The sequence below is a fragment of the Elephantulus edwardii genome, unplaced genomic scaffold, assembly GCF_000299155.1.
Source record: "Elephantulus edwardii isolate Elephantulus edwardi_28Jun2011 unplaced genomic scaffold, EleEdw1.0 scaffold00102, whole genome shotgun sequence".
Taxonomy (NCBI): domain Eukaryota; kingdom Metazoa; phylum Chordata; class Mammalia; order Macroscelidea; family Macroscelididae; genus Elephantulus; species Elephantulus edwardii.
The window spans coordinates 764,730-788,947 of NW_006399852.1; the positions used below are offsets into that span (position 1 = coordinate 764,730).

Here is a 24,218-nt window from a genome sequence, read left to right on the forward strand (position 1 = left end):
CAATCTCGTTTCTGTGATTTAGAGCCCGTGAAAACTGGCTAGGTCAACTTGGTTCTAATTTGACAGCAATGAGCATTTTTATTCTGAAGAAATACATAAAGTAGCAAATTTTAAATGTATAGGTTCAATCATGTTTTAAAAACGGAAATATGAGCACAATAAAATTCAATAGAAAAATTAATAAAATAAAAAAAAAACCCTAGGAAGCGCTGGTGGCCTAGTGGCAAGAAGCTGTACTGCAATCGCAGAAGTACACAGTTCGAATCCACCAGATGCTCTGCTGGAGAAGGAGGGACAATCTCCTCCTGTACCAGTCAGATCCGATTTGACAGTCCACTCACAAAAAATAATAAATTTAAAAAACGATGACAAAGAACTTAAAAAAAAATCTTGGGGGAGCTCTGGTGGCCTAGTGGCAAGGAGCTGCAACTACAATCCCAGAGGCGCATGGTTCGAATCCACCAGATGCTCTGCCGGGGAAGGAGGGACAATCTCCTCCTGTACCAGTCAGATCTGATTTGACAGTACACTCACACACACACACAAAAAAAAAACCCTTAAAAAATTCAATAGAAAAATAAAATACATCTTCACACTGTCTTAAGGTTTAATTACAAATATAAAAATTAATTTTGAGGGTACATATTCTATCTGCTGCTGGCTCTCCTGGTATAGGGAGTTGTGTCACTGACCCAAAGGTTCAAATCCACCAGGAGCTCTGCAGGAGAAGACGACAATCTACTCTTGTGTTTAACTTTCAGCCTCAGAAACCTGCTGAGGGTCAGCTGGGAGTCATTCTGACACAACGAAGAGACAGAGAACATGAAGGATCTACGCAGTAACAGTCAAGACGGCAACAAGAGAAGACGAGTCCTCTGCTCTCCAAAGCAGCATGCTGTTTAAGAAGGACAAACAGATGGAGAAATGGCAATGCAGCATCACAATCTCATCAAATTGTGGATATCATTGTTTTTACATCTAGAAAAAGTTATGAACCAATACACCATAGGGAGCATCTTTTAAGAGAAAGGACAGAAATCCACTCAACTGTTCCTAAAAGTCAGTTTGTTATCAAATATTTGTTGTTGTTGTTATGTGCCGTCGAGTCGTTTTCGACTCATAGTGACCCTATGCACAACAGCCCTAAACCTCGCTCTATCCTGCGCCAACCGCACTGCCTCTGACACACCCATCCCGATTACCCCAGTCACCAAATCAATCCATCTCATAGGTTACCAAATAAGCACATGTTTATATTACAATCAGAGCTCAATCTACCTTTATAAGAAACACTGTTCTGTTGGTGATGGAAAATCTGGCAATGGACATAATGGATATTCATGATTTATACAGAACATTACTGATATAATGTTGTCACTGATTGCATGCATCGAAGATAATTGGACAATACTGTCCAAAAGGGATGACAATCATCCCTATTTCTTACAACAATGAAAATATATCTATTTCTGCTAGTTTTCTATTCCTTCTAGGTGCATTCCTACAAGAGCCCTTTCCAGTCCTTTGTCTTATTTCTTGTTATGACAGCTAAAAATCTCATCACCAAAGTGTCCAAATGATTATGAATTCACTTTAAAAGGCTATGATCTGTCTCACAGGATAATACGCAAATAAATAATTCATTTCTTCAAGCATACCACAAAAGGTTTGTTTTGGGAAAATCAGATTAGCACGGTTAAGGTACACGGATCTATTTTCTATTTTTTTGCAAAACTGTGAAACTTGCCTAATTATTTTATGAATAAGTAATTAATCTACACAGCTCAAAACAATATAAAAAAATATGCTGAAAAGTTTTACTTCTTATTGTCCCCCATCCACTTGGTTCCCTCTTGCCTACTATCTTCACCAATTTTTAATCCTTGCAGTATTTTCCTTATGTAAATGAGGATAGATAGATATGTCTCTACTTATTCCTATATACCTCCTGAATGTTTGTCCCAAATCTTATTTCCTTAATATATCCTGAAAATTATGTATACTGTGAAAGAAAGAATGTAGAGTTGGCTCTGTTTTTTAAAAAAATACCAACAAACCAACTAACCTCCATTTTCAGTAATTCTATAAAATTTTAGGTTTTACACTCCGTTGAGATACTCAGATTTCTGCAGCACAGCTGAAAAGATAGTGTTGACAGTTCTTTCACCATCAAATCCTATCAAGTTTTATTAAAGAATCCACAGCACTTTATCAGTTTCTCAATGACTCGAGATAACAATCTGAGCATGTTGTTAGGTGCTGTTGAACTGATGACTCTTGGCAGCCCTATGAACAACAGATCGGAACCTGCCCTATCCTGTGTGTCTTCATGATCTCCACCATGCTTCAGCCCACTGTTAACAATCACTGTGTCAATCTCTCTTGTTGGGGGTCTTCCTCTCTTTCACTGACCCTCCACTTTTCCCAGCATGATGCCTATTTTTAGAACTAGTTCCTTCTAACAACATGCCTAAAGTATGTGAGATGAAGTGGTATTATTCTTGCCTCTAAGTGGGACCATAGTTGCACTTGCTGCAAGACAGACTTGTTTATTCTTTTGGCAGTCTGTGGTAGATTAAATACTCTTCACTAACATCACAATTCAAAGGCATCAATTCTTCTCTGATCTTCCTCAATGACAACCCAACTGTGGCTTACAAACTAGGCAACTGAAAAGACCATGGGTTAGGTCAGGCAAACCTTAAGTCCTCCTTAAGCTACCAGCCTTGGTCTTTAGCACTTTAAAAGGGTCCTTGACCACAGATTTGCCTGAGACAATTACTTTTACCCAAAAGTTCTTTTTTGAAAAATCATGGAGAGGTATTTGTGTTTTATAGGGAAGGTGATCTTTCCTCCACAATCTGTTGCTTCCCCAGATTTGACTTCTGACTTTATTTTTATTTTTTCTACACTTTTCATGTTCTTCTCTCACATTCTATATTGACAAATGTGAACTACTGATTCACTCATCAATAATTATTATAGAACTTTTATTACTAACACTGATACTAGTATACTTCTGAAAATTAATTACTGAGTACTCATCATGAACCAGGTATCTATCTTACCAGATGTTTTATGTGCATTATCATATTTAATTCTCTGTAATGTCTTCCCCCTCCCTTATAGTATCTTTGGACAGCTGAGGAAAAAGGAAGGTCAGATGCAATTAAATTATTGCTAATAACTATCAAAACTTGAACTTATTTTTGTTCATTATTAAAGCAAATGCTCTTGACCATTGTACTACAGAACTAGCAAGGCATGTGTGGAGAATGCCAAGCAGTTCCGGACGACTAAGTAGAGGAGGGCCTGGGCAAAAGATCAGCTAGAATGCCTCAGGATGCCAGGTCACTGTCCTAGGCAAGACATATGGACACTATTGTGAAGGGTATGGAGACATAAAATTAGTCTTGAGCAAGACATTTTGCCAGAAGTGAGGAGGATGAACTCAACAGGCCCAAACTTGGTTAAAGGCAAGCAGACCAATTAAAGTACAGATGAGGGTATTAAGAGTATGAACAAAATGTAATCAGTCACTTAGATACTGTGTCTCCTGGAAATTTCATAGAACTACAAACTTCAAAAATCATTTGTCAAGAGCACTGTATTTTTAGGCAATTAACATGTGGGTTTTGTTTGTCTGCCAACTCCCTCCCCTTAATCCAGATATTTTTAAAGTATGCTATGCCAACTGTTCCCCCTCCCCCCTTTTCATGTTGCTGCAATAAATTAGCATAATGCACTTAAGAAAAAACAGTTTGTTTGAGGAAGAGGGTACACTGGCACACAGGCTCTTGAACACTATGCTATATAACTAGCCAGGCATTATTTGTCTAAAAATACAATAAGCATATCTAAGTTGAAGTATTTTTCTATAAATCTATTTAAAAATATAAACAAAGCTCAAACTCACTGACTTAAGAGTAGGTTCTAACACAGAGTCACCCTTGGTTGGTTTTACAAGGCTGTAAACTGTACCTGGGAGAGACTGTCCACCTCGTCTGTGGAGTCACTGGTGGACCTAAACCGCCTCGTGCGCAGTCCTTCTGTCAGCAATGCACATATACCCTCAGAGCAACTCAGCTCTATTGTTTTGCTTAGAAAAATATCTACTTCATGAGCTAGGAAGACACAACTATCACTATTTAGAACCAAATCAATTATGGGGTTCTTAAAGTCTTATCTATTCAAGAGAAATGTAAAAAATGTATTACCAGCTTAGTAATTATATTGGAAAACTTATGAACTAGGTAAAAATATTTTTCCTTTAGAAATCGGCTCTTTGGTACTGTTCTGTCAAACACCTTCATTTTCTAGATTAGAAAACCAAAGTATAAAGAGGGCATGTAACTGGCCAACACTATCTGAAGTGTACATTTAGATCCAAGTTTCCTGGTTCATTATATAATACTTTTTTTTCACTTTCATATGAAAATTTGGAATTTAAAAAAGCTCTCTAAACAAAATAGGCAGGAGAGAACTGAAGCGAGTGCTTATAGCTCCTAAGTGCGGACCATAATAAAAATGTCTTACATTTCGATCTCTTTAAATCCTCATACCTACTCTCTGAAGGGAGCTCTAGTGGCCTAGTGATAAGAAGGTTCACTAAAAACCCAAAGGCACATGGTTTGAATTCAATAGCTGCTCTGTGGGAGAAGAATGGACAGTCTCCTCCCATGCGATTTACTGCCTGTGAAAATCTGCTGGAGGGTCAGGTATGGGTTGGTTCCAACTGATAGCAAATAACAACTCTTCTCAAACCAACAAACAAAACCCAACAACTCTTCTCATAGAATATTAGTCAGAAAGTTTAGATGGAGCATTGAGAGCTTGACTGGGTCAAGTCTGCAGTTAGGAAGCTCTATACATTACTGAGTAATGATGTCAAGTTTCAGGACTAAGGTGTGTCTGATTCAAGCCATAGTACTTCTGATTACTTGCTAATGCATTTGAGAGCTGGACAATGAATAAGGATAAGCGAAGATGAATTGATGCCTTTGAACTGTGGTGTTGGAGAGGACTACTGAATATCCCATGGATGGCCCAAAGAACAAGTATGTTTTGGAGAGGTGCAGACAAGAGTACTCTTTGGAGGCAAGGATGATCATACTTTGGGCATGTTGCCAAGGAGGGGCTATTCCTTGGAGAGGGACATGATGAACGGAAGAAAAGAGTGTTCGTGAAGGAGAGGAGGACCCTTGGCAAGGTGGAGTGACACGTAATTGGCTCTACTGTGTCAGGAAGTATGAGGATGGCACAGGACAGCAAAGGTTTCAGATATGTTGTTCATAGGGTTACTATGGTTCGTACTCAATTTGATGGCACCTAACAAGAACAATAACAACAATTGACAGCATGAATAATTCGCCAAAGGCCAACTTACTGCTATTGTTCTATAGCATACTAATTCCAACAAAAAAGAACTTAAAAAGAGAGTTATTCCAAATAAATACAGATTTGTATTAACACATTCTGAAATCAGTGACCACTAACCTGTAGCATGCACCTGGATACAACAACTTCAGGGACTTCAGGGAATTTTTGTCGCAGGTCATGTAAAACCTGAAAATCAATTTGGTGGCTTCCTTGGGCCATTCGTATACTGCCTGATCAGGACTACTGTACAGTAGGCAATTCTAGGCCTTAGTGGAAACAGTACTCATTTCTTCAGTCCAAGCATTTTCTGTGAAAGGAAAAAAAAAAATGTAATAAGAACTGATTATAGATCAATATTGCTGTGGAGTCAAAGTTTTGATACAAAAGGTATATGACTTAGCATCTAACATTTAATAGAAATGACAAGCATATTTTAGCCTTTAATGCCTCCCACATAGTTATACTGTCTTTCCAGTGTGTAACCCCTGATGGCAAACCTTACACTCCCTACTTCCCAGATGCTGGCACGTATCAGTAATGGCTATGTCAAAGGCATTGAAATTCTCCATTACTGACCAAGCTTTCTTACATCATGCTTTTCAAAAAGGGTGAATGCTTATATTTATTTTTTAAATGATTAAAGGACAACCTTAGGTCAGTAACTCCAAGATCTTAGTTTGAATCTTGAAAACGTGTGCTTCTACATATTAGCTTGCTTTGTCTAAAACTTAATGAAGCATGAACCAATAATTTGTTTTGCCTTTAACTTTCAAACATTTTACATCTTTGAATGTGCAAGAAATTAACTTTCAGCTGCTCAGTAGTGACTTTTATTTTCTCTATTTCTATTGAACTTTTAAAATATTTTAAATTAGTATTTAAAAAATTCTAAAAAAAAAAAAATTAAAAAAGAAATACTAATGCTTGGTTCCCAGCCTAAGAGAGTCAGTTTGTAGAGTGGTCTGAGTATGTGGCTTTTTAAAAGCTCCCCAGGTAATCTTTATGTGGGACCAAAGTTGAGAACAACTGCCTTCTTTTTATTTCTAATGATCCTAAAGTAAACCAGGTTTAACCTTAAAAGTCTCTTTGGGACCTAAGTAAGAAAAATATATTTAAGATAAATAATATACTAAAAATATTTAAAATCAATGCCATCTGATTAATAATTAAAATACATTTCACATTAGGATTACAATTATTTTTAAAGTGCATTTCTTAGGTGGAATATTTATCTTCTTAACATATGCTTAAAGTAGGAAAACCATAATCACATCTTCATGAATACAGAAATGAGGTCTCACTTGTTCCATCATTGTGTATTTAGCACCGTGTAGAAGGTATTCAGCATAAAAGCATGTATTCAAGTATTTAACTTAGGATAAATCTCCTGAGTCCTCAACCACATATTTCGGTATTAGGTATATTTTATTTTCGGTAAATAACATGGCCATGTAAATAAAGCGCACACAAAAATCAACATGCATAAGAAACTACTGTGTGAAAGGGTGATGCTGATAAAAAAAGCCCATAATGCATGCATTCATTACCTGTGTAAAATGACTGTGACCAACTCTACCAAAATGTATCAATTAGATACACTTTTTTCCTCTATGTGACCTCAGCTTAGTTCTAAGTCATAGATTTAAAAACTGCCGCCAAACTAAGTTGTCCGTGTTATAAATGTCCCAAACCTCTTTATTTCTATGTCTCATGTACACATACAACTCTTTCAAACTCCTAATTTTAACACTCAATGAAAAGACAAAATATTGGGAATTAAACAATACTAAAAAATACTTCAAGAACGATAAATATGCTCTACTACTCCTCCAAACTCCTCCCTTAACTCGACAGACCTTTCCAGCCACAGCCTAGTCCTTGAACCTCTCCCTTGAACTGTTGACTACAAAATCCAACTGCCTACTTGACATCTACTTTTGGTGTCTAAAACGAATTTCAAACGTAAGATGATAGAAACTGGAACTTTAAAGTCCCTTCTCTTTTCATCATCTTTTCTATCTCAGTAAGTGGTATCCTTATTAGTCCAGGTGCTGCTTCTCTCCTATCCCATAGCTAATCCACTGCCATCCTTAAACTTCCCGAAGGGGAAAACACAGGAGATAATATCAGACAAGTAAGGCAGTGAATGACTGTGATCCACCTTAAGGAAATAATTCAACGCAAGCTTAAAATACATGCAAAACTAAGTCCAATACCTAACTATCTAGTAGCAGAAACCCAGAAACCACTACAAGAATGCTCAACTTTTGGTGAGCTACTCTGAAACTGATTAACATCTGAATACTAAGGAGACAGGAAGGCCTTGGAAAACCTCAAACAGCACACAGAAAAACGGTCACATAATTTTAGACCGTGGAATATGCAGCATCACTGACATTATTTTCACTGTGGTAAAAAAAATTGGAATAGTAAACAAAATAGGATGAATATAAGGAATCATAGTAGCTCAGCCTTATTAAAAAAAAGGGGGGGGGAAGAGTTCTTAACGAGTGTCCAAATGTTTGGTAAGTGTAAAGGAAACAGTTAATACTAGCAATGGTAGCAATATTTCTATAGATTTCAGGTTGGTATCTATCAAAATCTAAATTAATGTTTTTTAACTCCCAAAATTTACTATATATAGCACTATAGTTACAAAGCAACGACAACTATCTTGTAATCAGTTAGTGGTGGTGGTTGTTATGTACCACTGAGTCAGAATCAACTCCCGGCTGACACTCGAGTGGGTTTTTCAGAGGCAGTATGGGTGACTGCCCATTCTTCTCCCCCTTGTGCATTCAGGACGGCAGTGCAACTCTTCACTGCTAGGCCACCAGAGCTCCCTCAGTGACTGTTAGAAAATGTCATTCACTCCTAACAGGAATACAACCATTAAAAAAGATTAGATGACAGTTTATCAGTCTCAAAATACACCATTCCATGAACAACAAAAACTACCCATACAAAATTAAGAACAGTATTCCTTAATCTCCCATTTTGTGTGCTTCTATTAAGGTCCACGAGTTCCTGGGTGATGCAAAAGATCAATGATGCCGGGCTACAAAATGGAAAGGTTGGAATTTCAAGTCCACCCAGTGACACCTCTGAAGAACACACTGGTGGTCAACTTGTGAAAAAATGGCCATAAATACCCATGGAGCACAGCACTACTCTGATACACACAGGGTTGCCATGAGCGCACACACACACACACACACACACACACGGCAAGACCAGAACTCTGGAAGGTACAGAAGACCTGGTAAAACACTGGCAACAATAAGAAAACAAAGATTCTCCCCACTGGGTGAACTGGCAGCAATATGGTAGAGAAAAGACTGAGGTTATTAACAGTTTCATCTTGATCCACAATCATGTCATTAGCAGTCAGGAAATCAAAAAACAATTTGTTTTACTAAAGTCTGCTATCAGGGAATTAATTCTCCAGAGTGCTAAGGATCAATGATGTCAGTCTACAGACTAAGGTATGCTTGATCCAGGACATGTCAATTGCTTGCTATGTATCTGAGAGAATGGACAATGAGTAAGGATGACAGAAGACTAATCAATGCCTTAGAGTTGTGGTGCTGGAGAAAAGTGAACATACTATGGACTTCCAAGAGAACAAACAAGTATGTCGTGGAGAGGGTGAACCAGGTTGTTCCTTGGAGCCAAAGATTTGAAACTTCATCCCACATACTTCGGGCATGCTGCCAGGAGGAAGTATTAATCCTTGGAGAATGACATGATGGTTGGAATGTTAGAGGGTCAGTGCAGGAGAGGAAGACCCTGGGTGAGATGGATTGACACAGTGACTGTGGAAATGGTGGCAGGTGTGTCAGAAATGGTGAGACTGACTCAGGATAGGGCTCAGAACTACTGTTTAAAGGGTCACTATGAGTCATAGGCAACTTGATACCATACAACAAAACATAACACTGGTTGCCTCTGTGAAGGCAACTAAGGGTGATTTATTTGTCATGAAATACCAACTTTAGAGAAAAAAAGTAGTCTGTAATATTCTGTACTAAAAATATACATTCAATAAAAGGGACAATAAATGATGAGCTTTATGTTCGGGTTTGCATTAGCCTGGGGGGAGTGAGGAGTATGCTTAAGTGTGATGGAATCCAAAATTCTCACCGTTCTAAAATCAAGATTAAATTCTATGACATGATGAAGCTCTCTAAAATGTTAATTACTTTATATAATTAATAAAATGCTAACACTGGTGCAATGCACTATGAAGCCTTGCTGATGAATCACTGACATACGCCTTTATATTTTAGGATTAAAAACCTTGTGGTAAGTAGCAGAGAATACAGACTGAAGTGTGTAAACATGAACACAGAGTATGATCTCAATTTTGGACAGCAAGAGTTTAAATCAGACAGATGTGTATAACCGGAACCCCTGGGTAGTGCAAAAGAGTAAGTAAGATCTTTACTGACCATCCCATGCATTGCCAAAAGCACAGATAGGTCCTGGAGAAAGTACAGCCAAAGTGCTCCTTGGAGGCAAAGGTTATAAAGCTTAGATACCCTTCTTATTCTTAATCTTGGTTCTATAAAAGTGAATTTTATCTCTTGTAGTAAGATGAGACAAGTAAACCATTAAATGAGATAAAGTAGCAATAAACCAAAAAAAACAAATTCAGTTCTGTGAAGTTAATGCTTATCATGAATATTTATAAAATACTTTGTAGTGGCTGGTTAAGTGTAATTACTAGGGTTCTGTAATTTGTATTAATTTAACATTCAATCTGTTACTAACTTGTAGTGCAATCTGGGAAAATGATGACAGAATAAGAGATAAGTATTTAAATAGCTAGAATTTTTAAAGAGGAATAAAATTGTAGCAAATAGGGTTGCCCTGCTAGCTTGGTTGCAGAACACTGAAGAAACTGATGGACTCATTTAGGTTTTCAATTTAAATGTATGCATAATTTAATTAACTGGGGACCACTAACAAAGCAATGAGAAAAACCATACTAGGTTGTAAGTGTCAGATTAGTATGTATAGATTGTGCTAGATGTTGAAAGGGATCAATTTGGGCTAAGGGCATGAGAAAGTCTGCAGCCTAACCCAAAGCCAATGCCATTGATCAACTGTGACTCATAGTGACCTACAGAATGCTACAGAGTATAACTGCCTACAAGGCTTCTAAGGCAATACATCTCTATGGAAGCAGACTGCCACAACTTTGTCCTACTGAGTGACTGGTGCAATCTAATTGCTAACCTTTCTGTCAGCAATCAGGGCTTTCCCACTAAGGAATCAAAGGTCTTCTTGAAAACATAAGTACTTACGGTATAAAGTAAGGCACCCAAGTAAGAGGCAGAAACCTGACCAGAATAAAAAAGGAGGGACAGAGTGGAAAAAGGGGACTATGAAGGCGTCCCAAGGTAAAGAACAGAAGAGGAGAAAGGGCAACAAAGGCTGCAGATGTATTTATTATAGACAGCCTTGAGATACACTGATCTAAGTTTGATGTAAATCTACGCATATGTCACTTAATCATATCTCATTATTGGAGAATTTTTTCCATTTTATGAACACATTTAATTGTTAAATATATATTTCATATGCACATCCATGTTTATTGTGGCATTATTCACAAAAGCAAAGAGACAGAAGCAATCCAAATGCCTATCAATAAAAAATGGAGAGAAAAACTATGGTACATTCACACAATGGCATACTACACAGCACCAAAAAAACCCCAATGGAATAGTAAAGCATTACATAACATGGGCAAACCTTGAGGACATTATGCTAAGCGAACTATTTCAATCACAAAAGGATAAATACTGCATAATACTACTTAATAAAACAGGACAGACATGGGGGATTGGGAAGGGAATGAGGAAAAAATGGATAATGAACACTGCATTAGAACAGATGAGGGAGAGAACTGTCTTGCAAGAAATATATGATTCTGCATTATATGTATGAGAATAATCTGGTATAAGGGGTACACTTTGGGGGGAGCTGGGGAGGGGAATAGTAAAGGGGGAGGGAAGACAACATGCAAGAATGAATAAATAAAAAAGTATATTTCAAGTTATCAAAGAGAAGTAAGATAAAATAAAAAAAGCTTTTCAAAGTGCATAAGGAGTTCCCCTCAGTTTATAGTAAATAAGGTAAGGAGATAGTCTTTCCTATGTTAACATAAATGCCAACCTAAAATTCAATTCTTGTCTGTACATAAATTACTACAGGTTTCTTTTCTTTTGTTTTTTTTAAAACTCTGAAATTTTCAGAATTGGACAATGTCCTAGGAAATCATCTTGTGAAGCATATAATGCATGCCCAAGGCCATGAAGTCCAGTCCATTCGGATTCCCAGTGACCCTGAAAGACAAGGTAAAACTGCTCTGGAGTATCCAGGCTGCCAATCTTATGGAAGCAGATTACCACACCTTTCTTGCTCAGAGGGGCTAATTAGTTTCTAAACGGCAGACCTTATGGTTAGCAGCGGAATGCCTTAACCACTGTGTTTTCAGAGTTCCTATAAAATGTACTGACTGGCACCAAGTTGGCTCTGACTCAAAGTGACCCTTCATCGTGGGAGGAAACACTGGATTCAAACTACTACAGACATGCAGTCTTAGGGTTAGCAGCCAACATGCTCCAAGCTTAACCTCAGAGTTCCCCTATGTAATTTACAAGGGTAGAGAGTGTCTTTCTATCTACTAGGTTCCTTGTTAGCCTACCAATTATCTATCCCATTTTACCTTTAAAACTAGTCTCTGACAGCAAAGAAAATTCTTGTCATAAGGACTGGTAGTTTCAAGCTGGTGATGACCTGCTGAATCTTAAGGCCTCAGAAAGTGTATGGCAAGTATCAATTAGTGTGAATTAAAATAATCTCTAAATAAAGATCACAATGCATTTAATTTGTAAAAACTAAGGCCCCCACCCAATGATAAAGATCAGGGGAAACTCACAGAGCCAACTATTCTGAAAATGGCACAGGATGGGGCAACATTATATTCTGTTCTACATATGAGCACCATGTCAAATCAAGGGCAATATCGAGCCTTCAAATGAAAATTAAAGAGAACACTTGAGCAATCATTTGAGTGAATTGTGCTGTGATTTCATCTACAAGAAATATAGACGAATTCTGAAAATCAAACCAATGTGAAAGAAGCACACAATGTACAGAAGCACAAATTAGATGGCTACTGGCTACTGGTGTGTTACCGTCCACATCTGGTGTTACAAGTTCCTTCTAATTTCTTATAACCCTCTTAACGGCTTTCTTCATGGATATGTCCTTTATGTCATCTCACAAAGTGTGTGGTCTTATATCATTAGTGTCCAAGCCTCAAATATTTTCTTGAGATGGTTTTTAATTTCAGCTGGGTGTGACTTGAGGTCGTATATTGGCTCTCATGATTTGTTTTAATTTTGAAATACTGATCCAAGCCAGGGTATTTTCCATTGCTTCTTATGCATCTGTAAACTGGATAATGAATGGAAGACTAAAGAAGAATTGACACCTTTGGATTTTGGTGCTGGAGAAGAGTACTGAGTATCTCATGGACAGGCACTGTCAAAAGAACAGTCTTAGAGAAGTGTGTCTAGCGTGTTCCTTAGAGGCAAGGATGGTGAAATGGTTTCACATTTGTTGAGCAAGTTATCAGGAGGGGCTATCCTTTGGAAAAAAGATATCATGCTGGGAAAGGATGAAGGTCAGAGAAAGAGAATAAGATCCACAACAAAAAGGATTGACACAGTGATTCTAACAATGGGCCTGAGCATGTAGGAGATTGGAGATCCTAGGGATGCACAAGATAGGGTGAATTTCCAAGCTGTGGTTCAAAGGGTTGTTACAAGTCATAGTCTACTTAATGGTATCTATCAACAATCTGCATTATGCAGATGACACAACCCTGCTTGCTGAAACTGAGGAGGACCTGAAGCGCTTGCTGCAGAGGGTCAAGGACTGCAACCTTCAATATGCATTGAGGCTCAATGTCAAGAAGACAAAGATTCTCACCACTGGACTATTGGGCAACATCAGGATGGATGGTGAAGAGGCTGAGATTGTTCACAGCTTTAGTTTGCTTGGCTCCACAGTCAACACTCTTGGCACCAGTAGCCAGGAAATTAAAAGGTGTATTGCCATGGGAAAGTCTGCTGTTAGGAACCTCTCCAAAGTACCGAAGAACAATTCTGTCTCTCTGGAGACTAAGGTGCGTCTGATACAGGCCATGGTCTCTGCTATCACTTGTTATGCATCAGAGAGTTGGACAATGACTAAGGAGGATAGAAGGAGAATTGATGCCTTTGAACTGTGGTGCTGGAGAAGAGTATTGAGGGTACCATGGACTGCTAGGAAAACAAACAGATTCATCCTGGGAAGGGTTAAACCAGGTGGCTCCTTGGAGGCAAAGATTCTGAGGCTCCATCTAACATACTTTGGACATGTTGTAAGGAGGGACCGGTCCTTGTAGAGGGCCATCATGCTTGGTAGGGTGGAGGGGATAGCGCAGGAGGGGAAGGCCCTCTTATGAGGTGGACTGTTTCAGTGACTGGGGTAATCAGGATGGGTGTATCAGAGACAATGCAATTGGCACAGGACAGAGCAGAGTTTAAGGCTGTTGTACATAAGGTCGCTAAGAGTTGCAAAGGACTCGACGGCACAAAACCACAACTACTCCTCATTCTTTATTTTAGTCAGAGGCTGCAATTCTTTCTACGCTCTTGTGTACATACAAACATCAAACCTTTTCCAAGGAAAAAACAAAGAATTTATTTTATGGCTACATTTAATGTAAATCAGTATGCCATCAATTCCTGGGGCCTTGTTCTTTGCCAGTCCTTTCAGAGCAGCTTGAACTTCTTTCTTCATGACCACAGGCTCTTGCTCATAGGTTGTTTCCTGAATTCTGTGTCCACCAATTTGGTTTAGTACAATGACTGTATACTCTTTCCATCTGCTTTTAATGCTTCCTGATCATTCAATATTCTGCCCAAAGAATCCTTAAGTATTGCAACTCGAGGTTTGAATTTGTTCTTCAGTTCCTTCAGCTTCAGAAATGCTGAGTGAGTTAGGCCCTTTTGATTTTCTGACTCCGTCTCCTTGCACATTTCATTGTAATACTTTGTCTTCACGCGCTGTCCACTGGAATCTTCTGTTCAACTTCTTAAAATCTTGATTTCTTCCCTTTGCTTTGGTTTCTTGGTGCTCTGGAGCAATCTTCAGTTTCTTCTGACATCCATCTTGGTCTTTTCTTCCTGTTTTCCTGCTGACCTTTTGTATTCTTCTTGGATGATATTCTTGATAACCTCCCACAGCTCATCTGGTCTTTGCTCATTAATGTCCAAGGACTCAAACCTGTTCCTGAGATGGTTTTGAAATTCAGATGGGATAGACTTAAGGTCAAATTTTGGTTCCTGTGGACTTAATTTTCGTCAGCTTCAGCTTGAACTTGCATATTAGTAGTTGGTGGTCTGTTGCATAATCAGTACCTGGCCTTGTTTTCACAGCTTATACTGAGCTTTTCCAGTGATTCTTTCCACAGATGTAATCGATTTGATTCCTCTGCGTACCGTACTGGAAAAGCTTATCAACAGAGAACCATCTGAAGTGCAGGCTGGGTTTAGAAGAGGCTGTGGTACTAGGGATATTACTACTGATGTGGATCTTGGCTGAAAGCAGAGTACCAGAGGAATGTCTGTGTTTCACTGACTATGCAAAGGCATTTGACTATGCAGATCACAATAAACTGTGGCCGACTCCAAGAAGAATGGGGATCCCAGATACTAAATTTTGCTTATGCATAGCCTATACTTGGACCAAGAGGCAGTTGTCAGAACAGAACAAGGAAATATTGCATGGTTCAAAACTGGGAAGGGTGTGCGCCAAGGATGTGTGCCGTCTCCATATCTTTTCAATCTACACACAGAACAGACTATCCAGGAGGCTGGGTTCTATGAGGCATCAGGATTGAAGGAAGACTCATCAACAATCTGTGTTATGTAGATGACACAACCCTGCTTGCTGAAACTGAGGAGGACCTGAAGCGCTTGCTGTAGAAGGTCAAGGACTGCACCCTTCAATATGGATTGAAGCTCAACATCAATAAAACAAAGATTCTCACCACTGGGCCGACTGGCAGCATCATGAACGATGGTGAAGAGACTGGGATTGTCAACAGCTTCAGTTTGGTTGGCTCAACACTTTTGGTACCAATAGCCAGGAAGTTAAAAGACAGATTGCACTGGGAAAGTCGGCTGTCAGAGACCTATCCAAAGTACTGAAGAGTAACTATATCAGTCTGGAGACTTAAGATGTGCCTGATACAGGCCATGATTTTTGCAGTTACTTGTTATGCATCAGAAAGCTGGACAATGACTAGGGATGACAGAAGGAGAATTGATGTCATTGAGTTGTGGTGCTGGATAACAGTGTTCAATATACCATAGACTGCTAGGAGAACAAACAAGTTTGTCCTGGAGAGGGTGAAGCCAGGCTGCTTCTTGAGGCAAGGATTCTGAAGCTTCGTCTGACCTACTCTGGACATGTTGCAAAGCAGGATCAGTTCTTGGAGAGGGAGGTCATGCTTGGGAGAGTGGAGGGATAGTACAGGAAAGGAAGACCCTTGATGAGGTGGACTGATTCAGTGACTGGGGTAATGGGGATAGGTGTACTGGAGACAATATGATTAGCACAGGATAGAGGAGGGTTTAGGGTTTTTGTGCATAGGGTAGCTATGAGCTGCAGGTGACAAACAATAACATTTAATGTGCAAAACTGTTTTTTTTGGAAGGGTTCCTACCTTTTTTTGAGTATTCACTGATGAAATCCTTGAATTTGTTCTCCAACCTTACTTTTCCCCCTCAAACCTTGTGGGTTTTATTGTGTAATTTTGCCTAACGTGATTTTTGTGTAACACACATGACACATTTTAAAAGAACTGAGATATTTAAAAACTCCAGGGAATTTCAACAATTATTAACAATGACTGCTTCTTCCCAAGCTGAATGTAGAAAGCAGGATGTTTCAATGTATCCACTTGGTTATCAAGGTAATGCTGACGCTGATAGCTTTTTTAACAGTATTATACATTGTTATTTCATCTGTGAATTGGCTGTTGCCATTAAGCCTATGCAGTGAGTTATTCTTAAATAAGATCTTCACCATAGCTATAAATTTCTAATAATTAATGGTAAACTAAGTGTTGAAATCTTCTGTCCTAATGAAAATTTCAGTTAAGTTAAAAACAAAACAAAACAGTATTTACCTGGCTAAGTATATAGAGAGTATTTTAAACACACACACAGCTTGGAAATACTATTCAATCACCGCATCACATCAATTAGGTAACTTCTGATTTGCTTACTTCTGAAACATTTTACAGAAGTCATTAAAGAGAAATATTTTAAAAAGAAATTTCATAGCAAATTTTTAAAATTACACTTCTTAGAGCATCAAGGCAAATTAAACCTTAAAGAAAATTCTGTAATATCAATTTTCTTAAGAATTAGAATATATAAAGCATAGCTCTGCGGTTAAAAAAAGCACCATTTAAATGAAAAACAATTACTAAGATACTTATACTCTATCTTTTACATTTACTTTAGCCTAAAATAGTTGGATGATTTTATAAGAAAACAGTTATATGCAAAAATAAAAATAAAAGGCATACCAGGTCAGCCATCCAAATGCTACTTAAAGTGTTATTTAAAAGCTTTAGGAGAACAAAGGATTATATTACCAGAAAATAACTTTAACTTTCTAAGTCTCCAATAAATTTGCTTTCTAAAGAAACAGTTAAAGAAACATAATTATCCATACTACTTCCTCCTCTAAGAGAGAAAAGGTCCCAATTTCCTCAAATAAAGCACTGCCTCCAGCCCACAAATATGGGCCATTTCTTATGGTAAAAGGCTTACCAGTTAGAAGTTCTTCTAGAAGGAATGTGCAAGTCAGCCAAACTTGGCAATTCATGTACTGTGGTTTTGTGGTGAGTGCTACCATTTCTAAGGATCAAGAAAAGTGTAATAAATCTGAGACAGAACAGCAATACTTCATCAAAACATATAACTATTTTGTGTGAGTTAGAGCTGACTTGAGGGCTACTAACAACAACAACAACAACAACAAACCTTGTGGGTACTTTCCAATTCATATCTCATTACTCTGCTTTAATATTTTAGGGTGTTACGATGGAAAGTTACCTTTCAGAACTTTTCCCACCATAATTTTGGATAATCCATTCTGTGTATAATTACCATCTTTGAAAGACTGTTATGTGCAGTATAGGATGGTTAAGTTCCTATTCATAAGCAAGTCAAAACAAAAGAAGTGACAAATATCTGAAAAAGTAAAAATCATCAAACAAGAAGGAAACTGGAGAAAAATCAAGAAGACGCTATGAAGCCATTTCAACAATAAAGAGGCTGGCAAAGTATTCCTCTATTATAATGAATATATGGTCTGAAACAATATAAACACAAAACTAAAGAGCTGGGCCATAAAACTAAATCATGGTTAAATTAATTCAGAACAGGGACAGTACCTGTTAGCCTGTTGAGAAACCCAGTAACTCACATTATGTAAAGGAAACAGAACTACAGAAAATGGTTCAGCAACATTCCAGTAAGTCCTAGACAGGACACATTCACTCAAAAGTATTTGCTCTGTGCTTATTATAGGTGCACAAGCTGCCATGAAGTTGTTGGATGGTGCAAATGGTTTACGAACTGCTGTGTTAACTTACCCTATGGGCAGTTTATTGAATGACCCATGAAGCATCAAAAGAAGATGGAGGGAACACAGAGAGTACCAAAAAGAAGTGACATGGAAAAATTTCAGGATGTACCACATGAACAGGAGCCAATGAATGAGTTAGCTGAAGATGCATTGAAAGCACTGGCAAAAAATAAGGTCGCAGGAATCAATGGGATACCAATTGACTTGTTTCAATTAACAGATGAAGTCCTCGATGTGCTCACCAGTCTATGCCACGATATTTGGAGGACAGCAATCTGGCCATCGGAAGGCGTCCTTATTTTATTCCCATTGCCAAGAAAGGTGATCCAATAGAATGTGGAAACTATTGAAATATTATTATCACATGCAAGCAAAGTACTGAAGATCACTCTAAAACATCTTGAAAAGTATATAGATAGGTGACTACCAGAAGTTCAAGCAGGACTTAGAAGAGGCTGAGGCAACAGGGCTATCACTGTTGATGTCAGATGGATCTTTGCTGAAAGTAAGGAATACCAGAAGAAGATCTAATTGACTATGCAAAGGCATTTAACTGTGTGAATCATGACAAGTTATGGCTAACGTTAAGAATGAGAATCACAAAGCACTTAACTGTGTTCATGCAAAACCTATACCTAGACCAAGAGTGTTGACTATGGAGCCAAGGAAGCTGAAGCTGTTCACAATTTCAATCTCTACCATCTCTTATGATGCTGCCAATTGGCCCAGCAGTGAGAACCTTTGTTTCTTGAAGTTGAGCTTCAATCCATATTGAAGGCTGCAGACCTTGACCTTCTGCAGTAAATACCTCAGGCCCTCCTCAGTTTCAGCAAATAAGGTTGTATCATCTCCATAATGCTGAATGTTGATAAGTCTTTGTCCAATCCTGATGCCACATTCCTGCTCATAGAGCTCAGCCTCTCTGATGATCTGTTCTGCATATAAATTGAAAATGTATGGAGATAGGATGCATTCCTTACATACACCTGTCCTGATTTTGAACCATGCAGTTTGTCCTTGCTCTGTTCTGGTGACTGCCTCTTGTATAGGTTTCACACAAGCACAATCAAATGTTCCGGGATTCCCATTCTTCACAGAGTTAGCTACATTTTGTTGTGATCCACACAGTCAAATGTCTTTGCATAGTCAATGAAACACAGACAGTCCTCTAGTACTCTCTGCTTTTAGCAAGATCCATCTAATATTGGCTTAAAAATTCCCTACTGTTTCTTCTAAACCCAGTCTGTAAATCAGGCAATCCTCTGTTGATGTGCTTTTTCAGTTTTTGGGCAATTTTCAGCAGGATCTTACGTGCATGTGATAATGGCAAGAATATGGTCAAGGAGATTTACCTTCTCTGCTATATTTTAATTTTTTAATAATATCTAGTTGTTTTGTGCCACTGAGTTGGAATCAATTGAAAGCTGACTCTGCAGTAGGTTTTCCAGAGGCAGTAAATTACATGTGGGGGGGGGGTGGAGTGTGTGTGGGGGGAGAGGTCTGCTCCTCTTTCTCCCACGGAGTAGCTGGTATTTGAACTGCATACTTTCAGGTTGGTAGTGCAATTCCTTACTACTAGGCTACCAGAGCCCACCACCCCCCAAAGCACTCATTTACTTTTTTCCATTCAAAGGTTAATGCAAACTCAAGGTGAATTAATAAATAGGCCTTCAAACTGAGTAAGCAGTATTCACTAACTAATGATCTGTTTTTTTAAAAAAGCAGTAGGGGCAGCAGAAAAACAAGTAGCAAATTTAATGTTAACCTGTTAAATTTAAGAGTCCCTTAAACACACATCCTTATGGAAATTTATATACATTAATGGACAAGATACTCTGTTTTATCCTGGGCTTGAGGTATGACTATTTTATGTCAATCATTGTTAAGTTTGGCATTTCATGTGGGGCAGGTCTTGTGCTAAATGTGTAACATGCATTATTTCTTAAAGCATTTATACAGTGAGAATTAAATGAAAAACTGTAGGTGTACTTTATCCAGTATCTGGTAAGAAACAATTAAAGCTGTCCTTTATCAGGTATTTCTACTGCCCAATCTCCAACTATCACCTGTCATAATTAATTAAAAAAAAATGACCAAAACCTCTTTGATGTGACAATCCTCACTGGATTTCTGTACTGAATTAAGCTCATATTCCCTTCATCTGACACACACATATGGAAACCATCCTATCTCTCTGGACTCTCTCATTCAGGCACACTGGGATTACAATTTGAAAACTTATTACCTACTCTCATTGCCACAGCAAAGAAATACTCCAGCCACACTTTTTTCATCTTCCTACCCTTCAAGGTTCAATAAAATATAACCACATTCACAAAGGTGATTCTCTATAGAATTTTCAAGGACACTGTTTGCACCTCTATTTTGGCATTTTATCATTTGTTAGTTCGCTGAAGGAAAGGTTTTGTTTATCTGCATATCTACTGTGTCTAAATTACTAAGAGCATCAATGGTAATAGTAAAATTTTAAATAAATATACAATTAACGTTTTAATGTCTCCCTTAATTCATGTAAGTATACAAAAATATTGTAACAATTCTACTAGCAGTTTCCTTTTCCAATCCTAAATAAACACACAGAGACAATTCTTTCAATTACATAATGCTGGGAATAATCAGTGGCCAGTGTTAGCTAGATTAAAATGGTATGATTAACCTAGGAGAATACAGTGAAAGAGGTAGATACCCATTTAAGTAATAGGCTCATCTTATAAATTCATAATGAGAATATAAATCCCTCTACTTAATTTTGGGTAATTAGTAACCTATCTGAATTGAACTTTTATTTTTTAAAATTTTAGTTGATAATTTAACGGAAGTTTATAGAGGACCTGGCTTTCCATTTACTCATTGCTGCACATTTTCCTCCCTACCCACCCCCCTAGTTCACTTTTTTCTTTGAAAAAAAATTTTTTCATTGTTTCACAATCCCCTCCCCCAACCCCACTCCAGTCCACTCTGCTATGCACCTCTTATTCTGGACTGTTGTCATGCAAATAATACCTGCTCCTATATTCCTTTTAAACAGCTCTCTCCCTTATCTGTCTCAATGCTACATACATTATTTATCCCCTCTTCTTAGTTTCTCAGTATTTGCCCTTTTGTGACTGAGATAGTTCACTCAGTATAATGTCCTCCAGGGATACCCATTTTGTATATTTTGAGTTCCTTGTTTTTCAGTGCTGCATAGTATTCCATTGTGTGAATGTATCACAGCTTCTCTATCCATTTGTTTGTTGACGGGCACTTTAGTTTTTCCATCTTTTTGCTATTGTGAACAACCCAGCAATAAACATAGGTGTGCGTGAATTGAACTTTTAACATAAAAAGATGCATATGGCTGTTTAATACATTACCTTTTTAAATACTGTGTCTAAAACTATACAAATGGGGTTTTTACAAAGTCCTTAAAAGTTAGCTGACCTCATCTCCAATCATTTATGAGCCGTTTTCTTTTAGTGAAAAGCAAGGGAATTAGGAAATCTCTACTCAGTTTTACTTTATAGTCCAAGTGAACTTCAATCACTTCAGACTTTCTTGTCTGGCTTATTTTGGGCAATAAGTTATCAAACTACAGACAGAATGCTATAATAGAATTCAATTCTTTGAATACAGTAACTTTTTACATAAAGCCCGAGTTCAGCTCAGCTCATTACTTCCATGTGGGAACTGACTCATAGCTAGTGACCCTTCAGTAAGTTTTCGGACACTGTCAACTGCATGGCTAAACAATGTCCCTCTTTCTCCCATGGAGCAGCTGGTATATTCAAACCTTTGGGTTGCTGGTGCAACTCCTTACCCACTCGGCTACCACAGCTTCCTACAAAGGCATTTAAATTACAATAATAGTTAATAAGAGTTTTGGGAAGGAGAACTAATTTCCTATGTTGTTTAGATTATATATGGACATCTTTTATTAAAAATTCATTTTAATGAATGTTCACAAAGACTGAGGGTTTCTAGTCATTCATTGTTGCACTCTTCTCCCTGCCCCCCCCCAATTCACTTTTCTCCTTGATAAATAAAAGAAAGACTCTTTCATTGCTATGCGATCCCTCCCCCCAAGTCCACTGCACCATGCAGTCTTCATTCTGGACTCCTGACATGACAATAATACCTAATATATATGGACATCTTAAAGAAAGAGTTTTGTTGCTGTAATGCTGACTTTTCAGTAGAGACCACAGTTCTTTTAGCACTATTTACAAGGCTTAACTCAAACTAGCACTTAAAACTTTTTCCCCAAGCTGTTCTGCATTAGTTTGCTGCTACTCAGTAAATAAGTTAAGTCAGAAATACTCAGGCAAAAGATATGTTAAAGTCAATACCAGTAGCATGTTACCTAGATGTTAGGGCTGTTATTATATCTTAAAGCAAGATGACCACAAAAGTTTTGAAAATAAAGTTTTGATTATTACAGTTACAGAGGCTAAGCTTGACTGGTGCCAGGGACTTAGCATACCTGGAAATAGAAAAATTCAAATTGTAGCTGTTCTTGATTGGCTCATTGCCATTTTTTGTAGCTTACAAATTTTTAATTAAGTAACTGCAGTGAGCTCATCTCTACTGGATACTTCTTTTCCAGGGCAGGTCCAGGAACTGGAACTGGAGCCTTGAAAGCAGAAGAGAAACTAGAGTAAACTAGAGGTAAGGAAGAACAAGAAACTTGACTCAATGACATTACGAGACCTAAAATAGTGAAGTAATACCCAATGCCTTCAGATAAAATATTCTAGAGTGGGGAAAAGAGCTCAGGTTACTATAAGATGCCATTTTAATTTTGTTAATGAAGTCATTCTCTTAATCTACCCAATTTTATTCTGGACTCCCAATTCTAGAAATTCAAACAGTAACTTTCACAAAGTCTCGTATGACCACCAACAACAGACCACTGAACATGGACACAGAGTAATTACTACAGGAAAAGGAAAAAACAACATCCAGGTTTACTGGTAACTGAAACTATCAACTCATCCCTGCCAGGCCATGTTATACTTGTCCTTCACCCAAAGATATGCTTTAAATACATCCAAGTGATAGGTTGAATTTCAAGTTCCAATTTTAAAAAATACTTTAATTCTTAGAGAGGGAGGCAAAGAGCATTCATAAATTGTGGTTCTTAACCACACTAGAAATTCTTTTTCCATTACCAAAATAGATCCAATTATGGTTTGGTGTTTTTTTTTTTTTAAGTTCCAACGAAACACACTTGCAATACAAAGGTTAGAGAATGGCATATAAGATCTTGAAATGAAGCCTGTTATACTAATTAGATTACTAGACCTGGAAATTACTCTATGGAGCAAGAAGAAATTGGCCTTAAAAGCTTCCTTAAGAAACTAATTCAGAGCACAAAGAATTCTTCTTTGTGGTAGCAAAACGATGGTAGATCATGTAAGCATTATAATAGAACAAACATACACAAAATACTAAAAACAACAATTCAAAGGATTTTATCCCTCAAAAGTCTATTAACAAGCAACACAAAAAAGCAAAATAAAGTAAAAGAAGCTTTAAAAAAATATTTATTTCCACCTATTGCTGATGGAAAGGGGCAAGCAAAGAACAAAAAGAGACAGAACTAGGTTTACATTCGATCTTAGTTTGGCCTTGAATTCAAACTGCAGAAATTTCCCATCTATAAAATGAGATTTCTCTACAAGCTAATGCACAGAAAGTTCTTAAGAACCTAGTACATAGCGGCTGTTGTTATGTACCATCAAGTCAGAACAGACCCACAGCTGACACTCTGGTGAGTTCTGTGAAGCAGTAAATTGCATGGGAGGAGACTGCCCATCTTTCTCCCACAGAGCACTTGGTGGGTTTGAACAGGGTTCTGGATTGGCAGTGCAACTACTTACCACTATGCCACCAGAGTTACCCAGATGTAGTAGGCATTCAATATTTTTCTGTATTACCAAAGAATGAAACAGTGCTCCTTTCTAAATCTACAGCAATACTTATGTTGCTAAATATTTTTCATATAAGCAAAAGCCACAACTGGATTCAGGTTTAAATAACTGTACCATATCCTAAGAGACAGAATTAATTTATCAACATTGGCTTTAGAATCTCTAAAAAGCAAATAT

General features: G+C 37.8%; 1 protein-coding gene across 2 annotated transcripts in view; it reads right to left on the reverse strand.

Annotated features, from left to right (window-relative positions):
• Nucleotides 1-22,745, reverse strand: part of TAB2 (TGF-beta activated kinase 1/MAP3K7 binding protein 2) — a 52,229-nt gene extending 29,484 nt beyond the window's left edge. The window contains exons 1-3 of one of the 2 annotated variants that reach the window (XM_006891648.1): nucleotides 22,592-22,745; nucleotides 17,289-17,375; nucleotides 5,497-5,686 (exon numbers count right to left, since the gene is read on the reverse strand). In XM_006891648.1, the coding sequence (XP_006891710.1) occupies nucleotides 5,497-5,598 (102 nt within the window). In that variant the 5' untranslated portion in view covers nucleotides 5,599-5,686; nucleotides 17,289-17,375; nucleotides 22,592-22,745. The remainder of the gene's footprint in view (nucleotides 1-5,496; nucleotides 5,687-17,288; nucleotides 17,376-22,591) is intronic. The other variant, XM_006891647.1, reaches the window with a different exon arrangement.
• Between the last annotated feature and the right edge of the window lie 1,473 nt (nucleotides 22,746-24,218).